The following is a 27861-nucleotide window of genomic DNA, read 5'->3' as shown; positions in this document are numbered from 1 at the left end:
CATGCTAATTTTGAACGGACTGTTTGTCAAACTGTTTGACGAACCTAGTTGGGCGGACAGTCCGCCCGTGTGTACGCGGCCTGAGAGTAACCAGGGGGGGCTACACTGGTAAAATATTTTTGCATGGAGAACAATAGATACCTATGTTGTCATAGTCAGAACTCCATCCTTTTTTTCTCACGATTTTGTATGGAGTACAAAAAGCTACCAACCATGTGCAACAAGCCAGTGTATGCCGTCCATATGTCTATGATGACTACTCGGGTGTTCACGTTTACCCCAGGAATCCAATAATATAGTCCAAAGAGGGCGTAACAGGTACATTAGATGGGATTAATTATGCTAAGTATGAGAATTATGTCTAGTTTATGCAAAATTAAAGTATCTGTTTTTTCCTCCTAAATCTAGAACTGTCTACAGTCGCAATGCCATCCTTTTAAAAACTTTGACAATAGCACCATCTGCTGTTCAATACAGGTAATTCTCTACTACCTTTCTGAATTAATTTACATCATACATATAACATAATGCACACATCTTCACAAGCTGATTTATATTGATGAGCATTTTTAAGTTTATGAAACGTTCATTGAAACTTTTTTTTTTTTTTTGCAGGCTATATGTAGCACAGTGATGATGTCACCACTACTTTTATAATGTAATAACTGGCTTTGCAAATGCATTTGGTAGATCGATATGCTTTGTTGCCATTAAGGAATATATTTAAATTAATTTTTTGTGCTCAGAGTTAAGTTTTAGGGACATATCCAGATTGTATTTTATCACAAGATATTGCTAGAATGTATATCAATGCATTTATTCATGTTTTTTTAACATGGGTTCCTATGGAACATGTTCACATCAATGCATTTATTGTGACTCTGCATTTCTGGAAAGGGTCAGGGACTTTTGAAAATGCAAAACGCTGCTTTTTTGGTTCAATAGACATCAATGGAGACACTGCAGAAAAGCATGTAGTGCGTTTTAGCACGTTTTGCATTATTTAATCTGCCCAACAACAAATAGGCCAACTAAAAAGAAAAAAGCATAAAAGAAACGCAAAACACATCCAAAAAGCATCAAAAATGCATTTCCAAAAACGTGAAAAGCACAGCAAAAAAGCACTGCAGAAATGCTCAAAAGCAACATGCATAGGTGTGAATGGAGCCTAATGCCGCGTACACACGACTGGACTTTCCGGGCAGACTAGGTCCGAAGGGATCAGTCCGTCTGACAATCCGATCGTGTGTGGGCTAGTCCGATCGTTTTTCGAAAACTAAAACCGACGGACCTAGAAATAGAACATGTTTCAAATCTATAGGACGGACTCATTTCCGACGGACTAAAAACGGGAAAACTGTTCATCTGTATGCTGGTCCGACGGACCAAATACGACACAAGGGAAGCTATTGGCTATTGGCTATTGAACTTCCTTATTTAGTACCGTCTTAGGTCATCACGTTCAAAACAAACAGACTTTCGAACGGGCTTAGTCCGTTCATGTGTGGCCAAGACCGTTCGTTCGGAAAGTCCATCAGAACTCCCCCAAAAGTCCGTTGGGAAGACCGTCGGACCTAGTCTGCCGGAAAGGCCGGTCGTGTGTACTCAGCATTAGATGAATATGTGGAAACATGCAACTGTTATACCTTGGAAGAAAAAATTCCCAAAAATAACCATGTACCTGATGTAGCAGAGTTCTCTGTAAATGAAGAATCCAGTAGACTGTTGTCAGCTGTCACATTGTTTCCAGCCTCCTGATCTGTTATATCAGAAGTCACTTTGTCCTCCTGGAGATCCTTTTTGGACTCTTCAGCACCACCCTGAGGTTCACATCCCTCATTGCAGTCAGCTGTTAAAGAGACAATCTGGTTTTAGAGTGATCATGAAACACCAAACATGTTTAGGGGACCCGAGAACTCTAAAAACTCTACCAGTCTTTTTGCTCTAGATTAGGAGAGATACTCCCTAATGGGGCCGTAACTACAAATACAAAAAAAAAAAAAAATGATTTTTTTAGTTCTTTCACACTCTATTCACTTAAAAAAAAGAAAAATGTGATTTAGGCTAAAACTCTCACTTTATTTTTTTCAGTGTTCTGTCCCCTAGAGGCCAGATTACATTTGGTACTTTGTCTCATGTTCCAAGTGCTTTATAAGCCTGCTCATGAGGTTAGGCAGGGCATCCCCATCCCCGGCAGCTGTCTGATAACGTAGCTAGCAAAGAGATAGTGATTGTCTCAACTCCAAACACTTGCCTGAGACAAGCAGTGGAAAAAGGAATGCAAGGGACAGTGTCAGCATTCCTCTTGCTGCTTGTCCCGGGCAAGTTCTTGGAGCGAAGACAATCCTGGTTATACAGTATAGAGAGTATATAAGAGAAGAAAATGTACTAAGAAAATATTTTATTCTATCTTTTCATGCGACAGCACTGAAGAAATGACACTTTGCTACAATATAAAGTAGTGAGTGTACAGCTTGTATAACAGTGTACATTTGCTGTCCCCTCAAAATAACTCAACACACAGCCATTAATGTCTAAACCGCTGGCAACAAAAGTGAGTACACCCCTAAGTGAAAATGTCCAAATTGGGCCCAAAGTGTCAATATTTTGTGTGGCCACCATTATTTTTCATCACTGCCTTAACCCTCTTGAGCATGGAGTTCACCAGAGCTTCACAGGTTGCCACTGGAGTCCTCTTCCACTCCCCCATGATGACATCAAGGAGCTGGGGGATGTTAAAGACCTTGCGCTCCTCCACCTTCCGCTTGAGGATGCCCCACAGATGTTCAATAGGGTTTAGGTCTGGAGACATGCTTGGCCAGTCTATCACCGTTACCCTCAGCTTCTTTAGCAAGGCAGTGGTCATCTTGGAGGTGTGGTTTGGGGTCGTTATCATGTTGGAATACTGCCCTGCGGCCCAGTCTCCCAAGGGAGGGGATCATGCTCTGCTTTAGTATGTCACAGTACATGTTGGCATTCATGGTTCCCTCAATAAACTGTAGCTCCCTAGTGGCGGCAGCACTCATGTAGCCCCAGACCATGACACTCCCACCACCATGCTTGACTGTAGGCAAGACATACTTGTCTTTGTACGCCTCACTTGGTTACCACCACACACGCTTGACACCATCTGAACCAAATAAGTTTATCTTGGTCTCATCAGACCACAGGGCATGGTTCCAGTAATCCATGTCCTTAGTCTGCAAAGCAAACTGTTTGCAGGCTTTCTTGTGCATCATCTTTAGAAGAGGCTTTCTTCTGGGAGGACAGCCATACAGACCAATTTGATGCAGTGTGCAGAGTATGGTCTGAGCACTGACAGGCTGACCCCCCACCCCTTAAACCTCAGCAGCAATGCTGGCAGCACTCATACATCTATTTCCCAAAGACAACCTCTGGATATGACGCTGAGCACATGCATTCAACTTGGTCGACCATGACGGGGCCTGTTCTGAGTGGAATCTGTCCTGTTAAACTGCTGTGTGGTCTTGGCCACTGTACTGCAGCTCAGTTTCAGGGTCTTGGCAATCTTCTTATAACCTAGGCCAGTGATGGCGAACCTTGGCACCCCAGATGTTTTGGAACTACATTTCCCATGATGCTTTGGCACTCTGCAGCATAGTGGAGCATCATGGGAAATGTAGTTCCAAAACATCTGGGGTGCCAAGGTTCGCCATCACTGACCTAGGCCATCTTTATGTAGAGCAACAATTCTTTTTTTTCACATCCTCAGACAGTTCTTTGTCATGAGGTGCCATATTGAACTTCCAGTGACTAAAGCGTGAGAGCAATAACACCAAATTTAACACACCTGCTCCCCATTCACACCTGAGACCTTGTAACACTAATGAGTCCCATGACACCGGGGAGGGAAAATGGCTAATTGGGAAAATTTAGACATTTTCACTTAGGGGTGTACTCACTAGGTGGTGGAATCGAGGCACAGTGCTTGGAGGTGGGTAGGGGGCGGAGACGAGGGTTGACTCAGAAAGGTGGAGTATATATAAACGTGTGTGTGTGTGAGTGAGTGTGTGTGTGTGTCTATATATTCTTTAGTTTTTTTGTTTTGTTTTTTTGTTTTTTGTTTTATGTATATCAGAAAATCCTTTTTTTTTTTTTTAAGGGCCGGTTCACACTGCAGGCGAGGCGAGGCGACACCGACTTGCCTCGCCGCGACCTGCCGTGACCTCAGCGGCAACTTGCAGATGACTTCTGTATAGAAGTCAATGCAAGTCGCCCCGAGGTCGCCCTGAAGTAGTACAGGAACCTTTTTTCTGAGTCGGAGCGACTCGAGTCGCTCCTCTCAGAACGGTTCCATTGTACAGAACGGGGGCGACTTGTCACACTGCGGCGAGGCGAGTCCTGTCGCCTCGCATCGCCCGCAGTGTGAACCGGCCCTAAAGGTGCCTTTATAAGAGGTATATAAAATATAAAGAAATTGAAGTTTTGTGTCTCGGTAGATTGGCAATTTGAGGGACACCTATGAGGTGCACATCAAGCTGTAATGATAACTGATTACCTGACTCCTGAGTGACGCCCTCTGAGTATGCCAGCTCAAGCTGCCTGCTGCCATCTGTCACATCATGAACTTCAGTATTTGGATTTCCATCAGAAACACCTTCCCCATCCTGGCAACTGCTTTTACATTTTGTAGCATCATTATTCGACTCGCTTCCTCCATTGTAACTAGCTATAAAAAAATTTAAAAAATTAGATCCTCGGTGTTCCATTATCTAACTTATGACTCAATCTATTCTGTATTATTAAGAAATATAAACGTATTCTATCATATATCATTTATAATTTAATATATAATTGAACACTTTGTAATGTAAATACTAAGAATTTCAAGATTGTCCTTTATAGGGAAATAATGTTTATATATTTTTTATAGATAGATAGATAGATAGATAGATAGATACACACATACACAGTATATTGTTATTAGCCTTCATAGCATTACCAATATAAACATTTCATATACCGTACATTTCTTATATTTTCTTATATTATAAGATTATACATGATTTCCTTTTCTTTTCCTAATATCTTTTCTCACCAAAGCAAAGGTCAGAGGGATGTAGAAGTGAGAGTGAGATAAGCTGCATCCCTCCCTTTGCTTCTATTTATTATCTTGCACTTAATTAAAATGGACCTCCATGCAAACAGCTAAATGCAAACACCTGAGCCGCTTTATCTGCCACAGATTTGCATTTCTGTCCATCCAATCTTGCGATTTATACAGCTCTGTCTCCACGGCACAGCTCTGCATGGCAGGGGAGGAGACCTCCTCTTTCTCTGCTGCAGTTTCACTTTCACTTACAGGTTTCCTCCCCTCCCTTTCACTGGACAGTGAGAGGAGAAGCAGCACACTGATGAGCTCATCTCTCTGTCTGCTTTCTCCTCCTATCAACATGCAACTTGCACTGCAATACATCTCACTGGCTCCTTGTGCTGATTCTCCCTCCCCCTCTCTGAGCTCTGCTGTACAAACTACGCAGTAGACTACATGCAGTTAATGCCAAGTCGAATTCAGGTACTTAGTGCCGGTTCACACTGGGGCGGCTTCAAAGTCGTGTGACTCGGAAAGCCGCCGCGCACAGCGCGACCTCTAGGGCTAGCTGCCATAACCCCGGTATCCTCTTCTTCAGTGAGCTGTCCGGTTTCAGTTAAAAGTGGTCTCTGCAGTGGATTTGCCGTAAGACCACATTTATTGGTGGTGGGGGGCCCCCCATCGCAATCCGGTGCCCTCCACCACTTACCAGAGCCATCGGTGGAAGTGATCGGGTCCTACTCCATGTGTGGTATGGAGCTCAGTGAGGGGAAGATGGCCCTCACCATGCTCCATACCATTGCAGGGCAGAAGTGACGTCAAAACGTCATTCCTGCCCATAGCTCTAATTTTTTATTTTTTTTAGCAACATTTTTTTTTTTATTATTACATTTTAGTGTAAGTATGAGATCGGAGGTCTTTTTGACCCCAGATCTCATATTTAAGAGGTCCTGTCATGCTTTTTTTTCTATTAGAAGAAATGTTTACATTCCTTGTAATAGGAATAAAAGTGACACAATAATTTTTTTTCTTTAAAGAACAGTGTAAATAAAAATTAATAATAATGATTAAAAAAAATTGACGCGCCCCATCCCGCCGAGCTCGTGTGCAGAAGCAAATGCATATGTGAGTAGCTCCCGCATATGAAAACGCTGTTCAAACCACACAGGTGAGGTATCGCCATGATCGTTAGAGCGAGGACAATAATTCTAGCCCAATACCTCCTCTGCAACTCAAAACATGCAACCTGTAGAATTTTTTTAAACATCGCCTATGGATATTTTCATGGGTAAAAGCGGGCGCAGTTTTTAAACATGACATGTTGGGTATCAATTTACTCGGCGTAACATCATCTTTCACAATATAAAAAAAATTGGCCTAACTTTACTGTTGTCTTATTTTTTAATGCAAAAAAGTGTATTTTTTCCAAAAATTGTGCGGTTGTAAGACCGCTGCGCAAATACGGTGTGACAAAAAGTATTGCAATGACCGCCATTTTATTCTCTAGGGTGTTAGAAAAAAAAAACAATATATAATGTTTGGGGGTTCCAAGTAATTTTCTAGCAAAAAATAAATAAAAAAAGGATTTTAACTTGTAAATACCAAATTTTAGAAATGGTTAACCCCTTCCCGCCGAGCGTACGCAGATGTGCGTACTCGGCTTCCGGGGGGTATACCGGGATGATGCCCGCACCTGCAGGCATCATCCCGGTACTGTTTTTTTCAGCAGGCGATTGGCTATCCAGGCATAACAACCGATGCGGCTAAAAGCCGCTCGGCTGTTATGCCGGAGGAGCGGGAGGGGACGTCCCCCCCTCCTGCCGCCTCTCGCCGCTGTTACCGGTGCTCCCGCTCGATCGGGAGCACCGATTCAAATTCCGCTGCCTCCGGCTGCTGGGCAGGGACTGGAATGAAGCCGTAATCGGCTTCGTTCCAGTCTCCTCATCGTAAACACGGAAGCGACGTCATGACGTCACTTCCCGTTTACTCGGCTGCCAATGGCGCCGGTTTTAAAAAAATATCCGGTATTCAGAATCGCCGTTTTTGGCGATCTGAATACATTGAAGTGTAAAGGGGGGGTGGGGGGTCTTTTAGACCCCCGATCCCTCCATAAAGAGTACCTGTCACCACCTATTACTGTCACAAGGGATGTTTACATTCCTTGTGACAGCAATAAAAGTGATACATTTTATTTATTTTTTAAAACAATTTAGTCATTTGAAAATAAATAAAATAAATAAAAAAATAAAAAACATTTTTTTAGAGCGCCCGCCGTCCCCGCGAGCTCGCGAAGCAAAGAAAACGCATACGGAAGTCGCACCCGCGCATGTAAACGGTGTTCAAATCACACATGTGAGGTATCGCCGCGATCGTCAGAGCGAGAGCAATAATTCTAGCACTAGACCTCCTCTGTAACGCTAACCTGGTAACCGTAAAAAAAATTTAAAGCGTCGCCTATTGAGATTTTTAAGTACCGTACTTTGTCGTCAATCCACAAGTGCGCGCAATTATAAAGTGTGACATGTTTGGTATCTATTTACTCGGCGTAACATTATCTTTCACATTACGCAAAAAAAATTGGGCTAATGTTACTGTTTTTTTTTTTTTTTATTCATGAAAGTGTCCCTTTTCCCAAAAAGTTGCGTTTAAAACACCGCTGCGCAAATACTGTGTGACATAAAATATTGCAACAATCGCCGTTTTATTCTCTAGAGTCTCTGCTAAAAAAATATATATATATAATGTTTGGGGGTTCCAAGTAATTTTCTAGCAAAAAATATGGATTTTAACTTGTAAACACCAAATGCCAAAAATAGGCTTAGTCATGAAAGGGTTAAAATATACATTTAATAATGTACAGAATAAATAATGACAAAGCTGTATCATTTTATGTATTTACAGTTTATCAGCATGGTGTTCAGCTTAAAAATTGCTTTCATCTTTTCCTCACAGTTTATCTTGTAACAAAAATTCTATAGCGAATTGGCACCAAACAAGCTTACCAAGAAATATTAAATCTTTCGTGCCATATGATAGGGTTTCATTATAGGATTTAAAGCTGAAGTTTAATCTGCTTATAATTTTCCTTCCCTGGTCCCTCTTTTCCTTCGTCGTCAGCATCCTTATGACATTTTGAAATAAAGCTTTTCTGTTTTCTTTGGGCTATTTACTGGCACTGTGTCACTTTATATATTGACATTTAGTTGTACTGTGACACTTTATTCACTTAACTAGTATTGCACTATGTTATCTATCTATAAGCCCTTGTACACACGGTCGGAGAATCCATCAGAATGTGTCCTATCGGACCATGTCATCGGATAATCCGACTGTGTGTGGTATGCATCGGACTGATTCCGTCCGAATATCCGTCGGACCCAATTTTCCAACATGTTGGAAATATTTCCCGACCAACTGGTTCGATCGGACATACTCCGATCATGTGTAGAGAATTTTGATCGGACAAAGTGCCACGCATGCTCAGATCAAATTCCTACATCAAAGCTATGGGCTACTAGCCTGAATGTAGTCCCATCGTAACGAAATTACGTCATCACGTTCTGAATGATCGGATTTTTCGACAACTTAGTCCGACCGTGTGTATGCAACAGTTTCGGACAAGATCCGACGGACAAAATTTGACGGATTTGGTTGTCGAAATCTCCGACCATGTGTACAGGGGCTTAGATAGTATTGCACTATATTATCTATTAGTTAGTATTGCACTATATTATCTATCTATTAGTTAGTATTGCACTATATTATCTATCTATTAGATAGTATTGCACTGTATTATCTATCTATTAGTTAGTATTGCACTATATTATCTATCTATTAGATAGTATTGCACTGTATTATCTATCTATTAGTTAGTATTGCACTATATTATCTATCTATTAGATAGTATTGCACTATATTTAAAAAAAAGCACTTGTGGGTTTAACCAATCTTGTTTTTTTGCACAATTCTCCTTTAACCACTTTCAGACCGGACCATTTTGCTGGTAAATGACCAGAGGTCTTTTTACAATTTGGCACTGCGCTGCTTTAACTGGTAATTGCCCGGTCATGCAATGTTGTACCCAAACAAAATTTGCGTCCTTTTCTTCCCACAAATAGAGATTTCTTTTGATGGTATTTGATTGCCTCTGCGATTTTTATTTTTTGCGATATAAACGTAAAAAGACCGCAAATTTTGAAAAAAAATGATATTTTCTACTTTTTGTTATTAGAAAAATCCAACAAACTCAATTTTAGTCATACATTTAGGCCAAAATGTATTCAGCCACATGTCTTTGGTAAAAAAAAAGTCAATAATTGTATATTTATTGGTTTGCGCAAAAGTTGTCACATCTACAAACTAAGGTACGTTTTCTGGAATTTACGCAGCTTTTAGTTTACGACTGCCTATCTCATTTCTTGAGGTGCTAAAGTGGCAGGGCAGTACAAAACCCCCCCAAATGACCCCATTTTGGAAAGTAGACCCCCTAAGGAAATTGATAAGTGGCATGTTGAGCCCATTGAATATTTTATTTTTTTGCCTCAAGCGATTGAATAATGACAAAAAAAAAATTATTTTTTTTTTTTACACAAAGTTGTCACTAAATGATATATTGCTCACGCATGCCATGGGCATATGTGAAATGACACCCCAAAATAAATCCTGCTGCTTCTCCTGAGTACGGGGATACCACATATGTGGGACTTTTTGGGAGCCTAGCCGCGTACGGGGCCCCGAAACCCAAGCACCGCCTTCAGGCTTTCTAAGGGCGTAAATTTTTGATTTCACTTCTCACTACGTATTACAGTTTTGAAGGCCATAAAATGCCAAGATGGCACAAAACCCCCACAAATGACCCCATTTTAGAAAGTAGACACCCCAAGCTATTTGCTGAGAGGCATGTTGAGTCCATGGAATATTTTATATTTTGCCACAAGTTGCGGCAAAATTACAAACTTTAATTTTTTTTTATTTTTTTTTCACAAAGTTGTCACTAAATGATATATTGCTCACACATGCTATGGGCATATGTGAAATGACACCCCAAAATAAATTCTGCTGCTTCTCCTGAGTACGGGGATACCACATATGTGGGACTTTTTGGGAGCCTAGCCGCGTACGGGGCCCCGAAAACCAAGCACCGCCTTCAGGTTTTCTAAGGGCGTAAATATTTGACTTCACTCCTCACTACCTATTACAGTTTTGAAGGCCATAAAATGCCAAGATGGCACAAAACCCCCACAAATGACCCCATTTTAGAAAGTAGACACCCCAAGCTATTTGCTGAGAGGCATGTTGAGTCCATGGAATATTTTATATTTTGCCACAAGTTGCGGGAAAATTACAAACTTCTTTTTTTTTTTCACAAAGTTGTCACTAAATGATATATTGCTCACGCATGCCATGGGCATATGTGAAATGACACCCCAAAATAAATTCTGCCGCTTCTCCTGGGTACGGGGATACCACATGTGTGGGACTTTTTGGGAGCCTAGCCGCGTACGGGGCCCCGAAAACCAAGCACCGCCTTCAGGCTTTTTAAGGGCGTTACAGTTTTGAAGGCCATAAAATGCCAAGATGGCACAAGCCCCCCCCAAATGACCCCATTTTGGAAAGTAGACACCCCTAAATTTAGGGGTACACTAGTGAGACTAGGTAATAAATGGCGGGTGCCCTGAAACTATAAAAAAATAACTAACCAACCAGCGTCACCTGTAACAGTTATATGGTGATCACTGGTGAAAGGGTTAACTAGGGGGCAATCAGGGGGCTTTATGCGGTAGTATATGGGGGTCCCTGGCGCTATAAAAAGCTGCGGCGAACCTAAATACCTACCTGCCTAACTAGCGTCACCTGTGACACTAATACAGCGATCAGAAAAACGATCGCTTATTAGGCTGGGTTCACACTGGAGCGATGCGGGAACGCCACGAATGCGCGGCGGGTTCCCGCATCGCATGCCTCCCGGCGGCAGTTCACACTGCCCTATGCGAACTGCTGGGAGTGTCAGTGAAATGTTAATGACACCCCCAGATCAGTTCGCATATCGCAGTGCGATCTGCAAACTCGGATCGCATGGTGTGAACACCCATGCGATCCGATTCTGCTGCGGGCCAAACAAAGGGTCCCGTGCGAATTTGTGGCGGGTGCGGCGGGTGCGATGCGAATTCAGCCATACTATCTGTATGGCTGAACTCGAATCGCACAGAGATCGGATGTGATTTGCACTGCAGTGCGGTGCGAATCACATCCGTTCTCATAAACCGCTGCAATGTGAACCCAGCCTTAGTGACACTGGCGACGGGGGGTGATCACGGGGTTAAACCTTTTTTGGGGGGGTTAGGGGGGTACCTTAGAACTAAAGGGGGCTAACCCTAACTGCCCTAACAAATATTACAGTCACAAATGACACCCGCCGGGTGATCAGGGGGTTAAACCTTTATTAGGTAATAAATGGCGGGTGCCCTGAAACTATAAAAAAATAACTAACCAACCAGCGTCACCTGTAACAGTTATATGGTGATCACTGGTGAAAGGGTTAACTAGGGGGCAATCAGGGGGCTTTATGCGGTAGTATATGGGGGTCCCTGGCGCTATAAAAAGCTGCGGCGAACCTAAATACCTACCTGCCTAATTAGCGTCACCTGTGACACTAATACAGCGATCAGAAAAATGATCGCTTATTAGGCTGGGTTCACACTGGAGCGATGCGGGAACGCCACGAATCCGCGGCGGGTTCCCGCATCGCATGCCTCCCGGCGGCAGTTCACACTGCCCTATGCGAACTGCTGGGAGTGTCAGTGAAATGTTAATGACACCCCCAGATCAGTTCGCATATCGCAGTGCGATCTGCAAACTCGGATCGCATGGTGTGAACACCCATGCGATCCGATTCTGCTGCGGGCCAAAAAAAGGGTCCCGTGCGAATTTGCGGCGGGTGCGGCGGGTGCGATGCGAATTCAGCCATACTATCTGTATGGCTGAACTCGAATCGCACAGAGATCGGATGTGATTTGCACTGCAGTGCGGTGCGAATCACATCCGTTCTCATAAACCGCTGCAATGTGAACCCAGCCTTAGTGACACTGGCGACGGGGGGTGATCACGGGGTTAAACCTTTATTGGGGGGGTTAGGGGGGTACATTAGAACTAAAGGGGGCTAACCCTAACTGCCCTAACAGTTATTACAGTCACAAATGACACCAATGCAAAAAAAAAATGACATTGGTGTCACTGTGACTGGGGGGCAGGGGTAATTGGGGGGGTGATCGGGGGGGTGTGAGTGTGCCTGGCATGTTCTACTGTGAAGTGTCGTGTTGGTGCAACTCACCGATCCTCTCTCCTCGGTGTCGGAACGAAAAATACCGACACGGAGGAGAGATTACATCACTTCCTCTCCTGTGTTTACATTACAGGAGAGGAAGTGATGTCACGAAGGATTTCTATTCGTCGGGAGCGATCGCGAGGGGGTGGCCATGAATGAATGGCTGCCCCCTCATCCCGGATCGCTCGCGAACGAATACCGACCGCCGCAGGCACTGGGCGGGGGCCCGATCGGGCCCCCGACCCGCGGGAAGGCAGGGACGTACATGTACGCCCATATGCCTGCCCGTGCCATTCTGTCGACGTACATCGTCGTGCGGCGGACGGGAAGTGGTTAAGGGGACGTGACAAGGGGTGTGTCCTATGCCTGCTTACTTTTGCTGATAGGTGTCCCTCATTCCCATCCCAGAAAGTTGGGAGGTATGGCTGTATGAATACCTGGGACATATAATAACATTATTAATATTAATAATAATAATAATAATAATAATAAGGTAACCTTATTATTTAAATCTAAATTTAAAACTAAGAGCAAAACTTTTTTGTGGAGTGGAGAGGGATTAGAACAGCTTCTTATTGTCGATAACCCTGTTAGAGAGATTATCCCTCTGTTTTTGTCATGCTAACTCTCGCTGAAAAAAATAAATAAAAAAATTGCAAATTTTGGGTTGTTCTCAGATTACTTTGAAGGGATTTTTTCCTACTTCCTGTTTTAGTTATTGGACAGGAAGTGAAGGGAAATCTCTACAATGGGACCCGGATGGCAAAAGCAAACCTGGTGCCTTTAGTTCTAATTTAAGGACTGTATCAGTAGAACTTTTAGTCATTAGGAGAGAAGTTCATGTACCTATGTATTCTTGGTATGTGAATCCAGTCAATAATTCGATCAGTTCCTTATTACCCATTTCATGTAGCACAGTCACAAAAGTAGGAAACCAATCTTTCTTTTTAGTTATTCTACTCAAAAGCTCTCTGCTTCCTTCTTCCTGCGAAACACGATCAACACGTCGACTAATCTACAATAAAGAACAACAACACATATCAATGTATAAGTAATGTACTGTTACCACAGATACCATCCCTCAACCCTGCTCCCCTCTCCCCATCTGCGGCAGGGATAGGAACAAGGCAAGCCTGGAGGGGGACTGTCAGTGCTGTTTGGACTGGAGTGGACTGAAGGGACTACTTGGCATGGAGAGAGACTATCACAGTGACTCAGGAGGTGACGTGCCGTGTTGGTAAGTTGTCATCATCATCTGTGCTGTCAGTGTCACTGTGAGAGTCAATTTCATGTGTGTGTGTGTGTGTGTGTGTGTGTGTGTGTGTGCCACCCATTCTAATTTCTTGTCCCTGAGCTACTTACTTACGATATCAAAAATTAAATACAAAATATATTTTTTTGCCTTAATATCTACCTTAAATGACATTGCTAATTGCATATTGTATTTGTTTATGGCCTAAATACTGAAATTTGCTCTTAAACTTGTAACTTCTGAAAACGCCAGTAAAAACGTGGCTGTGCCTGTAAATTTTAGGTGTCGTGTCAGTAAATTTAAATCTGGTAGGTTGGCAACACCGATCTCTGGGTGGTAGGGTGCCCACGTGTCCCGGATGCAATTAGCAGGTCTGTCCCGGGACCCGGGCACCTTCATTCCGGGACAATACAGTGTCCCGCAATGAAACTGATGCAGCCCGTCAGCTATTCTGTATCTGCCGATTACATCATCTGGCCCGGGCAGCCCCAGTGGTGTAGCGTGGGGGCAGTGCTCTCTCCCAAGTGCAACAACATTTCTGTGCTGCCATGATGACTGCTGTCCCAAGAGTGACCCAACTGTGCAAGTGTTTCCTCCAGCCCCACCCACCACCTTACACTTTCATTCAATTAGGCATATCCCGGGCAAGGCCCTGCTCCTCAGCACTCTCCCCCACCAAGGGACTCCTGTGGTACAGCCTGTTCCCCATGATTCCTCAGGTGCAGAACTCAGGCGGCCGGTGTGTGCGTGAGAGGGAGGGGCAGTGCGGTGCTTTGTGCAGATGAGTGTATAGCGTGGGATACAGAGAAACAGCTGGGGGAGTGCACTCATCTGATGGGTGATCATCATGGAGGGAGGTCCTGGAGACAGGTAAGCAAAATCCATTAATCTGCCTGGATTGTACATGTGTGGGGGAGTAGTGCAGGAAGGGGTGTAGTGGGTTTAGGTAGGAAGGTCAGTGTAGTTGACATGTATGTCAGTGTAGTGGTCAGGTAGGTTGGTGTAGTGGACAGGTGGGGCAGTTTAGAAAGGTAGGTAGGGCAGTGTAGTGGACATGTATGTCAGTGTAGGGATCAGGTTGGGCAGTGTAGTGGACCGGTAGGTTAGTGTAGTGGACAGGTGGGGTCAGTTTAGTGGACAGGTGGGTTAGTGTAGTGGACAGGTAGGGCAGTGTAGTGGACAGGTGGGTTAGTGTTGTGGACAGGTGGGTTAGTGTTGTGGACAGGTGGGTTAGTGTAGTGGACTGGTAGGGGCAGTGTAGTGGACAGGTAGGGGCAGTGTAGTGGACAGGTAGGGGCAGTGAAGTGGACAGGTAGGGGCAGTGAAGTGGACAGGTAGGGGCAGTGAAGTGGACAGGTAGGGGCAGTGAAGTGGACAGGTAGGGGCAGTGAAGTGGACAGGTAGGGGCAGTGAAGTGGACAGGTAGGGGCAGTGAAGTGGACAGGTAGGGGCAGTGTAGTGGACAGGTAGGGGCAGTGTAGTGGACAGGTGGGTTGGTGTATGTCCAATATTAACTCCAGATCCCTCAGGTCATTTATATTCCTTTTGTAGTGTAAAGTACAGGGTTTTTTTTATATGCAACTTTATTGCCTTAGAAATAAAGAGCATTTGTTTCATGTTTCTTAGCCTGACATTGAAAGAACAATTGCACTTTTTGAAACGAAGTGGCCGCCTGTAACTGCAATGTTGAGCTCACATACATGAAACAAATGCTTTTTCTATCTAAGGCATTAAGTAGCATATAAACCCTGCTCCACTCTCAGGCACGGTCACCCGCCGACTAAGAGTGACATTTCTTAAATAAGTAAGGGGCGGGGCCACCCGGTGATGTCACCACCCCCTTGTGACATCACCAACTGATGCATGCTGGGAGGGGGAGGTGGGGGGTGTCCCTGAATGGCAGTTTGAAAATGTGGTCACCCTACTGTGTGGAGACCAAACCTGATTTAAGCCATCCAAGCCTGCAGTCTCATGCTTGTGATAGCAATTGTAACACATGCTCCAAGCTCCCTGTATGTCTGCGCTGCCTGCTAGTTAGGATTCTCTTGTTGGCGACCTCAAATCGGATATCGAATACGCTCGGAACTCAGCATGACACTGAACACTGTCTGTCTGCCAAAGTACCTGTTTGCTGTGCTCTCTACAAGTGCCTGTTCACTGTGCTTAGTTCTCGCCTGCCCTGGCGTGGTATAGCAAAAATATGTAGCTGGATTAGCCGCACTCCAGGCATTTACCTTTATTGAAAAAAGTCTTTTAAAATCAAGACATCTAGGCTAAGTACAGACTAACTGCACAGCCGCTGACATGTTTCACACCAAACACGGTGCTTAGTCATAGCTAGATTGCAGAATATACATACAAATCTATATACACACCTGAATAATTAGACAAATACCGTATTTATCGGCGTATAACACGCGGTGGTGTATAACACGCACCCCAAGTTTAGGAGGGAATTTAAAAGAAAAAAAAACTTTTAGGAGGGAAGTTTAAGGAAAAAAACTTGCATTTAAATGCCCATTAATGCAGCCTCATCAGTGTCATTTGCAGCCTTGCATTGCAGCCTTGTCAGTCATTTGCAGCCTTGCATTGCAGCCTTGTCAGTGTCTTTGCTATTTAAAGATGGTGCCGCCGAGATACAGGGCGGATGTCCTGTGTATCTCGGTGGCTTTCGGCTATTTTCGCCCGTTCTCAGCTATTTTCGGCCACACTCGGCCGTTCTCGCCTATTTTCGGCCGCATTCGGCCGTTCTCGGCGGCTTTCGACCACTCTTGGCCATTCTCGGCAGCTTTCAGCTTTCTGTAAGCCGCCGAGAACGGCCGAGTGTGGCCAAAAATATCCAAAAGCCGCCGAGAACGGCAGAGAAGCTTAAAAACGGCGGGGGATCGGCGTATAACATGCAACTAAGATTTCCCCCTGATTTTAAGGGGAAAAAAGTGCGTGTTATACGCCGATAAATACAGTAGATAAAACGCGTGCATTGTGAATAACAATCCAGAAAGCGCCTGTGAACATCCAAAGTCTGAAAATTAACATTTAAATGGATGGAAAGAACCTTCTCCACCTATTCAAAATTAACATGTTGAAAATGCACGTAATGATAATAAAAAAACATGATCGAACTTATGTTTAGGGAGAAAGGCACAGGTGCAACCTAGAAAAAAAGGAAAAACATATGTAAACGTTTTTTTTTCGTATGTAAAAAATTCACACGCATCGGCAAATACACTACCAAAAAAAGAAAGAAAAAAAAAGAATCCATCTCTCTCTGTGTATTTATGCCGCCTGACCACCTATGCTAGGTGTAAGCGTGACACCTCACTTTTTTTTTCATGTGGGAATCTGTTCATTTTTTTTGGGGGGGGGGGTTGGCCACACCCACTGGCTGATCGAAAAAAATTAACCATCTATGGTCAGCCTAAGATCATAAAACAATATTTTCAGCCTTGCCAATTCTCTTCCATGAAGTACAAAACACTTTACCCCTAAATTAGGGAGATTAAGCTAGGGGGAAGTGTTTCTATATAGTAGGAGTGAGCATCATTCTAGGACAGAAGTGTGTTTGCAAAATCAGGTAACATAAAGGGAAAAGGGACAAAAAATGACAATAAAATGAATACAGCCACAACAGGGAATGGTAAACTGTGATATCTAAATTTGGGGTTTTGGGAGTTAGATAAGGCTTTACCTAGGCAATGCATGGTGAACATACATAGCACCTACAGTATCTCACAAAAGTGAGTACACCCCTCACATTTTTGTAAATCTTTTATTATATCTTTTCATGTGACAGCACTGAATGACACTTTGCTACAATGTAAAGTAGTGAGTGTACAGCTTGTATAACAGTGTAAATTTGCTGTCCCCTCAAAATAACTCAACACACAGCCATTAGTGTCTAAACTTCTGGCAGCAAAAGTGAGTACACCCCTATTTGAAAATGTCCCAATTGGGCTTAATTAGCCACTTTCCCTCCCCAGTGGGGCGGATCTGTACTCTATGGGCCCATGATCGTGTCCTTGGGTATGGCAGCATGCATTGGACGCCACCATACATGTTTAATGTTTTATATTATCCTAAATATTTACAGATGTTGTGATTAATCCTTTTTTCTTCTATTAATTTATATAATAATTATGATACTTGCTCTATAACACCTATGTAAAAAGCTTCTGAAGAAGCGGTGATTTATCTGCGAAAGATGTTGAGCGTCTAGTATATAGATGATTTATGTCCAGTTGACAATGGTTTCTTTCAAGTGTCATTTCATCTGTGAAGTTATAAAGCTTAATGTACGGGACACTGTTGTATTCCTTTTTTAAGATGTGTGTTTTAATGTTTCGCTGGAATAAAATAAAATTGTTATACTTACCTCGTGTATGCCTTTGTACAGTACCATGAAAGTCCATTATAGCCTTAACCCCCTATCCTTTCTATAGCACCTATATAGCTTTCTTAGTGATGTTATTGGCCAGCATAATCAATTATTTGATATGGTACAGCACAAATATGCAGCAAAGTAGACCCGTTGAACCATCAGCACTACCTAGCTTGGTAGGTATATACGGATATATATATATATATATATATATATATATATACGGATATACTTCCCTATTTTTGAATCATGGAGTTGTTTCTGAATTCCCACAAGCCTTTCAATTTTTTCCCGACCTGGAGGATGGGGTAAACAGTTCAATCTCTGTATTTGAGGACGATACTAAGCTAAGCAGGGCAATATCTTCTCTGCAGGATGTTGAAACCTTGCAAAAGGATCTGAACAAATTAATGGGGTGGGCAACTACATGGCAAATGAGGTTCAATGTAGAAAAATGTAAAATGTAATAATGCATTTGGGTGGCAAAAATATGAATGCAATCTATACACTAGGGGGAGAACCTCTGGGGGAATCTAGGATGGAAAAGGACCTGGGAGGTCCTAGTAGATGATAGGCTCAGCAATAGCATTCAATGCCAAGCTGCTGCTAATAAAGCAAACAGAGCAAAACAGAATATTGGCATGCAATAAAAAGGGGATTAACTCCAGGGATAAAATGATAATTCTCCCGCTCTACAAGACTCTGGTCCAGCTGCACCTAGAGTATGTTGTCCAGTTCTTGGCACCAGTCCTCAGGGAGGATGTACTGGAAATGGAGCGAGTACAAAGAAGGGCAACAAAGCATGGGCGTCCGCAGCAGGGGGCAAGGGGGGTCAAGTGCCCCCCCCCCCGGAATCCCCAAGGTGTTGCAGCCACTGCCATGCTGCATTTTTTTTACTGAGTCTGCCGGCGGCTGCATCCTCCGCTCTCTCCTCTGGATCACAGAGCGGGCTGCCTCTGTGTTCGGCGGCCTCTCTGTAACATGGCCCCGCCCTCCCCAGACCTGCTTGTGTGATAGTAGAGAGAATCAACGTTCCGCCTATCACACAAGCTGGTCGGGGGGGCGCGGCCATGTTACAGAGCGGCCGCCGTACACAGCCAGCCAGCACTTTTATCCATAGGAGGAGATGCTGCAGGTACATCCCGCCCTGTGTGCCACAGTGCCTGGATAGGAGGATCGGGGGGGCTGCAGGGGGCCCCCCCCTGCAAATTCTCCTATCCAACTTATTTTACTGTTCCCAGTTCACCTTGTGCTCCCTGCCACCCCCCCAGTGCACTCCTCCACCACACTCTCCTGCCCCCCCATGCTCTCCTCCACCACCACACTCTCCTGCCCCCCCCAGTGCTCTCCTCCTCCACCACACTCTCCTGCCCCCCATGCTCTCCTCCACCACCACACTCTTCTGCCCCCCCCAGTGCTCTCCTCCACCACCAAACTCTCCTGCCCCCCCCCCAGTGCTCTCCTCCACCACCAAACTCTCCTGCCCCCCCCCCCAGTGCTCTCCTCCACCACCACACTCTCCTGCCCCCCCCCAGTGCTCTCCTCCACCACCACACTCTCCTGCCCCCCCCAGTGCTCTACTCCACCACCACACTCTCCTGCCCCCCCCAGTGCTCTCCTCCACCACCACACTCTCCTGCCCCCCCCCCAGTGCTCTCCTCCACCACCACACTCTCCTGCCCCTCCCCCGTGCTCTACTCCACCACCACACTCTCCTGCCCCCCCAACAGTTCTCTCCTCCCCTGTTCTTGCTGTCCCCCCTGGTCTCCCCATCCTTCTCTAGCCACCATCCCAGTGCTCTCCACTCCCCCGTTCACCCCCCAGTGCTCCCACCCACAGTGCTCTTCACTCCCCCCAGTGCTCTCCCCCTTGTCCCCCCCAGTGCTCTCCTCCACCACACTCTCCTGCCCCCCCCCCACAGTTTTCTCCTCCCCTGTTCTTGCTGCCCCCCTGGTCTCCAGCTCTCCCCATCCTTATCTAAGCACCATCCCAGTCCTCTCCCCCCCTGCCCCCCGTGCTCTTCCCCCCTGTCCCCCCCCAGTGCTCTCCACTCCGCCCAGTGCCCCCCCATCCCCCCCCACAGTGCTCTCCACTCCCCCCAGTCCTCTCCCCTCAGTGCTCTCCCCCTGTTCTCCTCCCCAGTGCTCTCCCCCCTGTTCTTTCCCCCCAGTGCTCGCCACTCCCTCCAGTGCTCTCCCCCCTGTTCTCCCCCCAGTGCTCTTCCCCCGTCCTTTCTCCCCCCCAGTGCTCTCCTCCCCCCCAGTGCTCTCCTCTCCCCCCCAGTGCTCTCCCCCTGTTCTTCCCCCCCAGTGCTCTCCGCCCAGTGCTCTCCACTCCCCCCAGTGCTCTCCCCCCTGTTCTTCCCCCCAGTGCTCTCCGCCCAGTGCTCTCCACTCCCCCCAGTTCTTTCCCCCCCCCCCCAGTGCTCTTCAGCTCTCCCCGTCACTCTCCAGCCCCCACCCCAGTGCTCTCCAGCCCCCCATTCTCCCCACCCCTGTTCTTTCTGCCCCCCTGGTGTTCTCCAGCCCCCCCCCCAGTGCTCTCTACCCTCCGTGCTCTCCACCCCTGTTCTTTTTGGCTCCCCCCAGCACTCTCCACTCCCCACCTCTGTACTCTCCACTCTCCCTGCATTTTGCCCCCACCCATGTGCTCTCCAACCCTACCAGTGCTCTCCACCCCCCATAGTGCTCTCCAGTCCCCCGTGCTTTCCACCCCTGTTCTTTCTGGCCCCCACTGGTGCTCTCAAGCTCCCCCCCATTGCTCTCCACTCCCCCCTGCTCTTTGTACCCCCCAGTACTCTCCAGCCCCCGTGATCTCCACCCCTGTTTTTCTGCCCCCCCCAGTGCTCTTCACCACCCCACACTCTTAGCCCCCCAGTGCTCTCAGCCTACCGTGCTCTCTACTCCTGTTCTTATTGGCCCCCTCAGTGCTCTCAAGTTTCCCCCCACCGCTCTCTGCTCCCCACCCCTGTGATCTCCACTCCCCCTCGCTCTATGCCCCACCCATGTGTTCTCCAACCCCGCCAGTACTCTTTGCTCCCCCTTCTCTCCAACTCCCACCCAGTGCTCTCCACTTCCCCTGGACCAGAGGACAGGCTGACTCTGGCTGGAAAATGAGGAAGCTAAAGGTCCAGGTGGCCAGGGACCACTCCATCTCACAGCAGACAGATCCTCTGGAAGGAGCACCGTCCCCATCCAAAACGAGAACAGACCCTGCCTGCTGCTGGCCATCATGGATATCCTGCTGGCATGCAAGGTACCGTACCAAGCATCAACAACACACCTTCCCACAGACAAGGACTGCAGACTGGGACATGGGGCACAGGAGGGGCTGCAATGATGGACACAGTGAGGCTGCATTCACGGCACAGTAAAGCTGCATTTGATGGACACAGTAAAGCTGCATTTGATGGACACAGTAAAGCTGCATTTGATGGACACAGTGAGGCTGCATTTAATGGACACAGTGAGGCTGCATTTAATGGACACAGTAAAGCTGCATTTGATGGAAACAGTAAAGCTGCATTTGATGGACACAGTGAGGCTGCATTTGATGGACACAGTGAGGCTGCATTTGATGGACAGTGAGGCTGCATTGGTGGGCACAGTGAGGCTGCATTTGATGGGCACTGGTGAGGCTGCATTGAGCTCTTGCATCAAGTTTGCAGTCTCTGACCATCTCCTGTAGCATGTCTGCAGTCTCTGAGGAAGTCTGGAGAGGAGTCAAGTGTGGGAGCACCGCCAGGATGGGGGTCATGGGAGAAGTCAGACTTGTGTGGACTGTGGACAGGAGACTATACGATAAAACCAGAGCCACCAAGCTGCAGCCGACTGACTGAGCCCTGCACAGTGCACCTGAGAGGAGGTCAGTGAAAGCACCGCCAGGCCAGTCGGGGGGGGGGGGGTCACTGATGTAAGGGGGGGGTGAATACGATAATGTAAGGGGCACTGATATAAAGGGTTTCCTCCTTATATTAGTAACCCACCCCCCTTACCTTCGAGTATTCTTTCTGCAGAAGGTGGTTCCCCCCCCCATGTTCTGAGTTCCTGGGGTCCCCCTTGATGATTGATCACTTACCACTATTAACTGGTAAAATGTATGGTTTTCCCTTTCATGAACAAGAAAATAATGACGTTATGCTGTTGGGCTGGTATAATAATGCTGTGAGGCTTGTATGAAATTTTTTCCAGGGCTGGTTTTTGAAAGCATGGGCGTCCGCAAGGTTACTCAGGTGGCTGTGTACCATGCCCATATAGCCTAGAGAATGTACATCTTTTTACATTGCAATACATCTGTTTTTGCCATATTTTTATCTTGATGAAAACAGCCTATACAGTGACAGTATGAGATCAAAATATGGCCACAACAGATGTATTGCAATGTAAAAAGTACATTCTCTAGGCTATATGGGCATGGAACACAGCCGCCAGAGTAACTTCCAATACAAAGTGAAGATGAATTATCTGTTATATAACACATATGTATTACCAGTGGAAAGATTTTCATGAGATTGTCGAAAAGGGGCGGAGCATGAGCGGCATTAAAATGATGCCCCCCGTTGGAAAAAGTTCTGCGGACGCCCATGCAACAAAGCTAATAAAAGGTCTGGAGGATATTATTTATGAGGAAAGGTTTGTGAGCACTGAACTTATTCTCTCTAGAGAAGAGACGCTTAAAGCGGGAGTCCGCCGGGACTCCGCGTTTTTTTTTTTTTTTAAAGTCAGCAGCTACAAATACTGCAGCTGCTGACTTTTAAAATAGTGACACTTACCTGTCCAGCGCGCCCGCGATGTCGGCACCCGAAGCCGATCTCTAGATCGACACTCGAGTGCTGCCGCCGCCATCTTGGGTATGGGAATCAGGAAATGGAGCCTTTCGGCTTCATTTCCCGGTTCCCTACTGCGCATGCGCGAGCCGCGCTGCGCAATGAGGACGGTCCCCGCTGCCTCTGGGATCTGTGTGTTTCCCAGCAGGCAGCGGGGCACTTGCGGAAGGGGGCGGGCACTTGCGGAAAGGGGCGTAATGTACGCCCCTTTCCGCAGAGAGCTAGCCCGGAAGTGGGTGCAGTTACCTGGATTATCCAGGTAACTGCACCCCCCTCCCCCCTGAAAGGTGCCAATTGTGGCGCCGGAGGGGGGGAGGAATCCGATGAGCGGAAGGTCCATTTTAGGGTGGACCTCCGCTTTAAGAGGGGATAAGATTTAAATTTACAAATACTGTACTGATGACCCCACAATAGGGATAAAACTTTTTCGCAGAAGGGAGTTTAACAAGACTCGCGGCCACTCATTAAAATTAGAAGAAAAGCGGTTTAACCTTAAACTACGTAGAGGGTTCTTTACTGTAAGGGCGGGAAGCATGTGGAATACCCTTGCACAGGTGGTGGTCTGAGTGGGGGGCATGGATAGTTTCAAGAAACTATTAGATAAGCACCTGAATGACCACAACATACAGGGATATACAAGGTAATACTGACATATAATCACACCCATAGGTTGGACTTGATGGACCTGTGTCTATTTTCGACCTCACCTATTATGTAACTATTGTGGAACCTTGCCCAAAAGTAACTGACCTTCTGTATGGTGGTTTCTCTCTCTCCTGTTATTATCTTGTTAATGTCACGTACTATTCATGTTACCTATGTTATACTTACTACTATGTGATTGTTGTGTTTAATAAATCGTATAATCATGTTACTGGTTCATGTTATGTTACTATGTACATGCCATAACACTATGTGGTTGGGTTATCTACCATTAATTATCCACCAGTCATTCCCTGTTCATGTTGTTCATTTTGACCGCATACTTCCTACAAAGTCCCAAACTCCCCTTCCCCTCTGTTTTCGACCTTCTGTATACGCCATGTAAATACTCACAATTTGAATGTCTTCAATGCTGCACAAATCGTTCTTCAAGCATAGAATGGAGATCTCACTAGGTTTCAATGTTTTCACTAGCGTCGGGTAAAGACAGTTAATGAGCTTCTCACAATAGTCTTGTTTGGCTTCTTGCTCTGGGCTTGGGAGATTTTCATTGCTCACGTACATGCCAGCTCCAAAGTTTTCCGATTGTGCTAGTGCGTTGACAAACTCTTGAAACCAGCCAGGCTCACGGGGACCTTCTAGCAGACGATCGATCAGCTTTTCGGCGGCACTTACGTCAGACACTTCAGCTGTACTTCTCAAGATCTCTTTAAACTTCTTATCGAGGCTGTTCATGTGGTCCAACAAAGCGCTCATCTGGATGTTATTGATGAGTCTTTTCTTGAATATTTTAATCATATTGAGGTTTATATCCTCGCTGCTCTCTATCTCAGCCATTGTTACCAGCTAATGAATGAGATGATAATTAGGTAATAAGCGGTGGATTCTCCCTGAATCTTCTTGCTAGGAAAGTAGCCCTTTGCAGGTAGGTCGGTGAAGGGCAGCGTCACTGCTTAGAAGCTCAGTAGAAAGGACTCTCACAGGCTTGTCAGCTTTTATACCAGGAAGAAGTAATGGGGTTGAATTTTCAGTTTCGTTTCTCGGAGACAAGAAGGCTGCATTGGTTGCAGTACTACAGAAGTCCGGCCCCCTTTCGCTCAGCTGCTGTTTGCAGTCAGTTTTCGTCACAAAAAGGAAAATGGAATCTGAAAGCAGATCCGCCTCCAGGCACAGGAATCAGCTGGCAAACAAAGCAATCCTGGCTGGGGAATTTCCATATAATACCATCCAGATACAGATACAGAATAAAAACTGAATAAAGCGAATGAACGATATCATGCATAAGCAAAAGTTAGCAAAACAAAATATAATACAATGAATCTCTGCGACTCTGGAAATAATGTGTAAAATAGAGTGTTATCAGCTGCTGTGCACCTCCTATTTCCAAATGGCAATAGCACCCTCAACAAAAATATGTAGTAAACTCAAATATACCGAATAAAAAAAAAAAAATATTCTTAAACTTGCTACAGATGGTTGCCAGCTATTACCTTGTAAAATTATGAACTATTAACTTCAGTGAAATGCGTGAAGCGAAATCTGAAAAAAAATATAGTGGAAATCTTGTTGGTGTTATTTTTATGATACAGATTTATATATAATATTATATTTGTGGACTATGTGCATTTGGTTTTTACTATTGCCTTTCACTTTTCTTTAAGTTTGTAATATTAATGATTTTTTATTTTTTTTATATAGTGTGGGAAATTAATTTTTTCACGTTAGTAATTCATTATTTTGGTATAATTTTTATTATGTAGCATATGAGTGTATATCACGCACTTTTATGATTTTCAGCGCAGCTTCTTTTTTGATTGGTGTTCTATTGTGTGTATCTCACATTAAAGCGGAGGTCCACCCTAAAGTGGATCTTCCGCTCATTGGAACCCTCCCCCCCCCCCCTCCGGCGCCACAATTGGCACCTTTCAGGGGGGAGGGGGGTGCAGGTACCTGTACAGTACAGGTATCTGCACCCACTTCCGGCATAGCTATCTGCGGAACCTACGCCCCTTTCCGAAAATGTCCCCCGCTGCCTGCTGGGAAACACACGGATCCAAGAGACAGCGGAACCATCCTTATTGCGCAGCGCGACTCGCGCATGTGCAGTAGGGAACCGGGAAATGAAGCCGAAAGGCTCCACTTTCTGATTCCCATACCCAAGATGGCGGCGGCAGCACCCGAGAGACGATCGAGAGATTGGCTTTGGGTGCCGACATCGCGGGCGCGCTGGGCGGGTAAGTGTCCTTATTTTAAAAGTCAGCAGCTGCAGTATTTGTAGCTGCTGGCTTTTAAAAAAAAAAAAAAACGTCGAGACTCCCGGCGGACTCCCGCTTTAAGTTGCAGCAGAAGTTTTTTCTAATTTTATTTTTATTTGTGCACGGAGATTTATTTATTGACAGCGCTGTTTTTTCACCTTTCACAGATTTATATAGCGCTTAATGCCATGTACACATGGTTGGAAATTTCCGACGGAAAAGGTCTGGTCGGATTATATTGTCGGAAAATCCGATCGTGTGTGGGCTCTATCGGACTTTTTCCGTCGGAATTTCCAACGGAAAAAATTTGAGAGCAGGGCCTCAAATTTTCCAACAACAAAATCCGATCAGACTTTTTCCGATCGTTTGTAGAGAATTGCGATCGGACAAAGTGCCACGCATGCTCAGATCAAATTACATGAGCTATTGGCTAATAGCCGCAACGTAGTCCCGTCGTAATGAACGAACGTCATCACGTTCCAATCGGATTTTCCAACAACTTTGTCCGACCATGTGTATGCAACACCAGTTTCGGACAAAATCCGTCGGAAAAAAATACAACGGATTTTGTGTTCGGATATAAAAAATATTATATATATATATAAATAGTGACAGTACAGTTCCCTGTCCTAGTAATTGTCACCCACGTTTCTCAAATGGCCAGGTTGAGGGGCTCCAGGGGTATTTAACCACTTTCAGACCGGACCATTTTGCTGGTAAATGACCAGAGGTCTTTTTACACTTTGGCACTGCGCTGCTTTAACTGGTAATTGCGCGGTCATGCAATGTTGTACCCAAACAAAATTTGCGTCCTTTTCTTCCCACAAATAGAGCTTTCTTTTGATGGTATTTGATTGCCTCTGCGATTTTTATTTTTTGCGATATAAACGTAAAAAGACCGCAAATTTTGAAAAAAAATGATATTTTCTACTTTTTGTTATTAGAAAAATCCAATAAACTCAATTTTAGTCATACATTTAGGCCAAAATGTATTCAGCCACATGTCTTTGGTAAAAAAAAAGTCAATAATTGTATATTTATTGGTTTGCGCAAAAGTTGTCACATCTACAAACTAAGGTACGTTTTCTGGAATTTACGCAGCTTTTAGTTTACGACTGCCTATCTCATTTCTTGAGGTGCTAAAATGGCAGGGCAGTACAAAACCCCCCCAAATGACCCCATTTTGGAAAGTAGACCCCCTAAGGAAATTGATAAGAGGCATGTTGAGCCCATTGAATATTTTATTTTTTTGCCTCAAGCGATTGAATAATGACAAAAAAAATATATATTTTTTTTTTTACACAAAGTTGTCACTAAATGATATATTGCTCACACATGCTATGGGCATATGTGAAATGACACCTCAAAATAAATTCTGCTGCTTCTCCTGAGTACGGGGATACCACATATGTGGGACTTTTTGGGAGCCTAGCCGCGTACGGGGCCCCGAAATCCAAGCACCGCCTTCAGGCTTTCTAAGGGCGTAAATTTTTGAGTTCACTTCTCACTACCTATTACAGTTTTGAAGGCCATAAAATGCCAAGATGGCACAAAACCCCCACAAATGACCCCATTTTAGAAAGTAGACACCCCAAGCTATTTGCTGAGAGGCATGTTGAGTTCATGGAATATTTTATATTTTGCCACAAGTTGCGGGAAAATTACAAACTTTTTTATTTTTTATTTTTTTTTCACAAAGTTGTCACTAAATGATATATTGCTCATGCATGCCATGGGCATATGTGAAATGACACCCCAAAATCAATTCTGCTGCTTCTCCTGAGTACGGGGATACCACATATGTGGGACTTTTTGGGAGCCTAGCCGCGTACGGGGCCCCGAAAACCAAGCACCGCCTTCAGGCTTTCTAAGGGCGTTACAGTTTTGAAGGCCATAAAATGCCAAGATGGCACAAACCCCCCCAAATGACCCCATTTTGGAAAGTAGACACCCCTAAATTTAGGGGTACACTAGTGAGACTAGGTAATAAATGGCGGGTGCCCTGAAACTATAAAAAAATAACTAACCAACCAGCGTCACCTGTAACCGTTATATGGTGATCACTGGTGAAAGGGTTAACTAGGGGGCAATCAGGGGGCTTTATGCGGTAG

General features: G+C 45.2%; 1 protein-coding gene across 1 annotated transcript in view; it reads right to left on the bottom strand.

Moving 5' to 3' along the window:
* Positions 1-24524, bottom strand: part of IFIH1 (interferon induced with helicase C domain 1) — an 89134-nt gene extending 64610 nt beyond the window's left edge. Inside the window, exons 1-4 of the mRNA XM_077447578.1 lie at positions 23889-24524; positions 13224-13392; positions 4520-4690; positions 1682-1849 (exon numbers count right to left, since the gene is read on the bottom strand). Of these exons, the coding sequence (XP_077303704.1) occupies positions 1682-1849; positions 4520-4690; positions 13224-13392; positions 23889-24332 (952 nt within the window). The 5' untranslated portion in view covers positions 24333-24524. The remainder of the gene's footprint in view (positions 1-1681; positions 1850-4519; positions 4691-13223; positions 13393-23888) is intronic.
* Between the last annotated feature and the right edge of the window lie 3337 nt (positions 24525-27861).

Source organism: Lithobates pipiens, unplaced genomic scaffold, assembly GCF_037356315.1.
Source record: "Lithobates pipiens isolate NorthernLeopardFrog02 unplaced genomic scaffold, aLitPip1_a1.2 Scaffold_22, whole genome shotgun sequence".
NCBI classification, from domain to species: Eukaryota; Metazoa; Chordata; class Amphibia; order Anura; family Ranidae; genus Lithobates; species Lithobates pipiens.
Note: the sequence above shows the minus strand (reverse complement) of the source record. Positions and strands in the feature narration are given on the sequence as shown.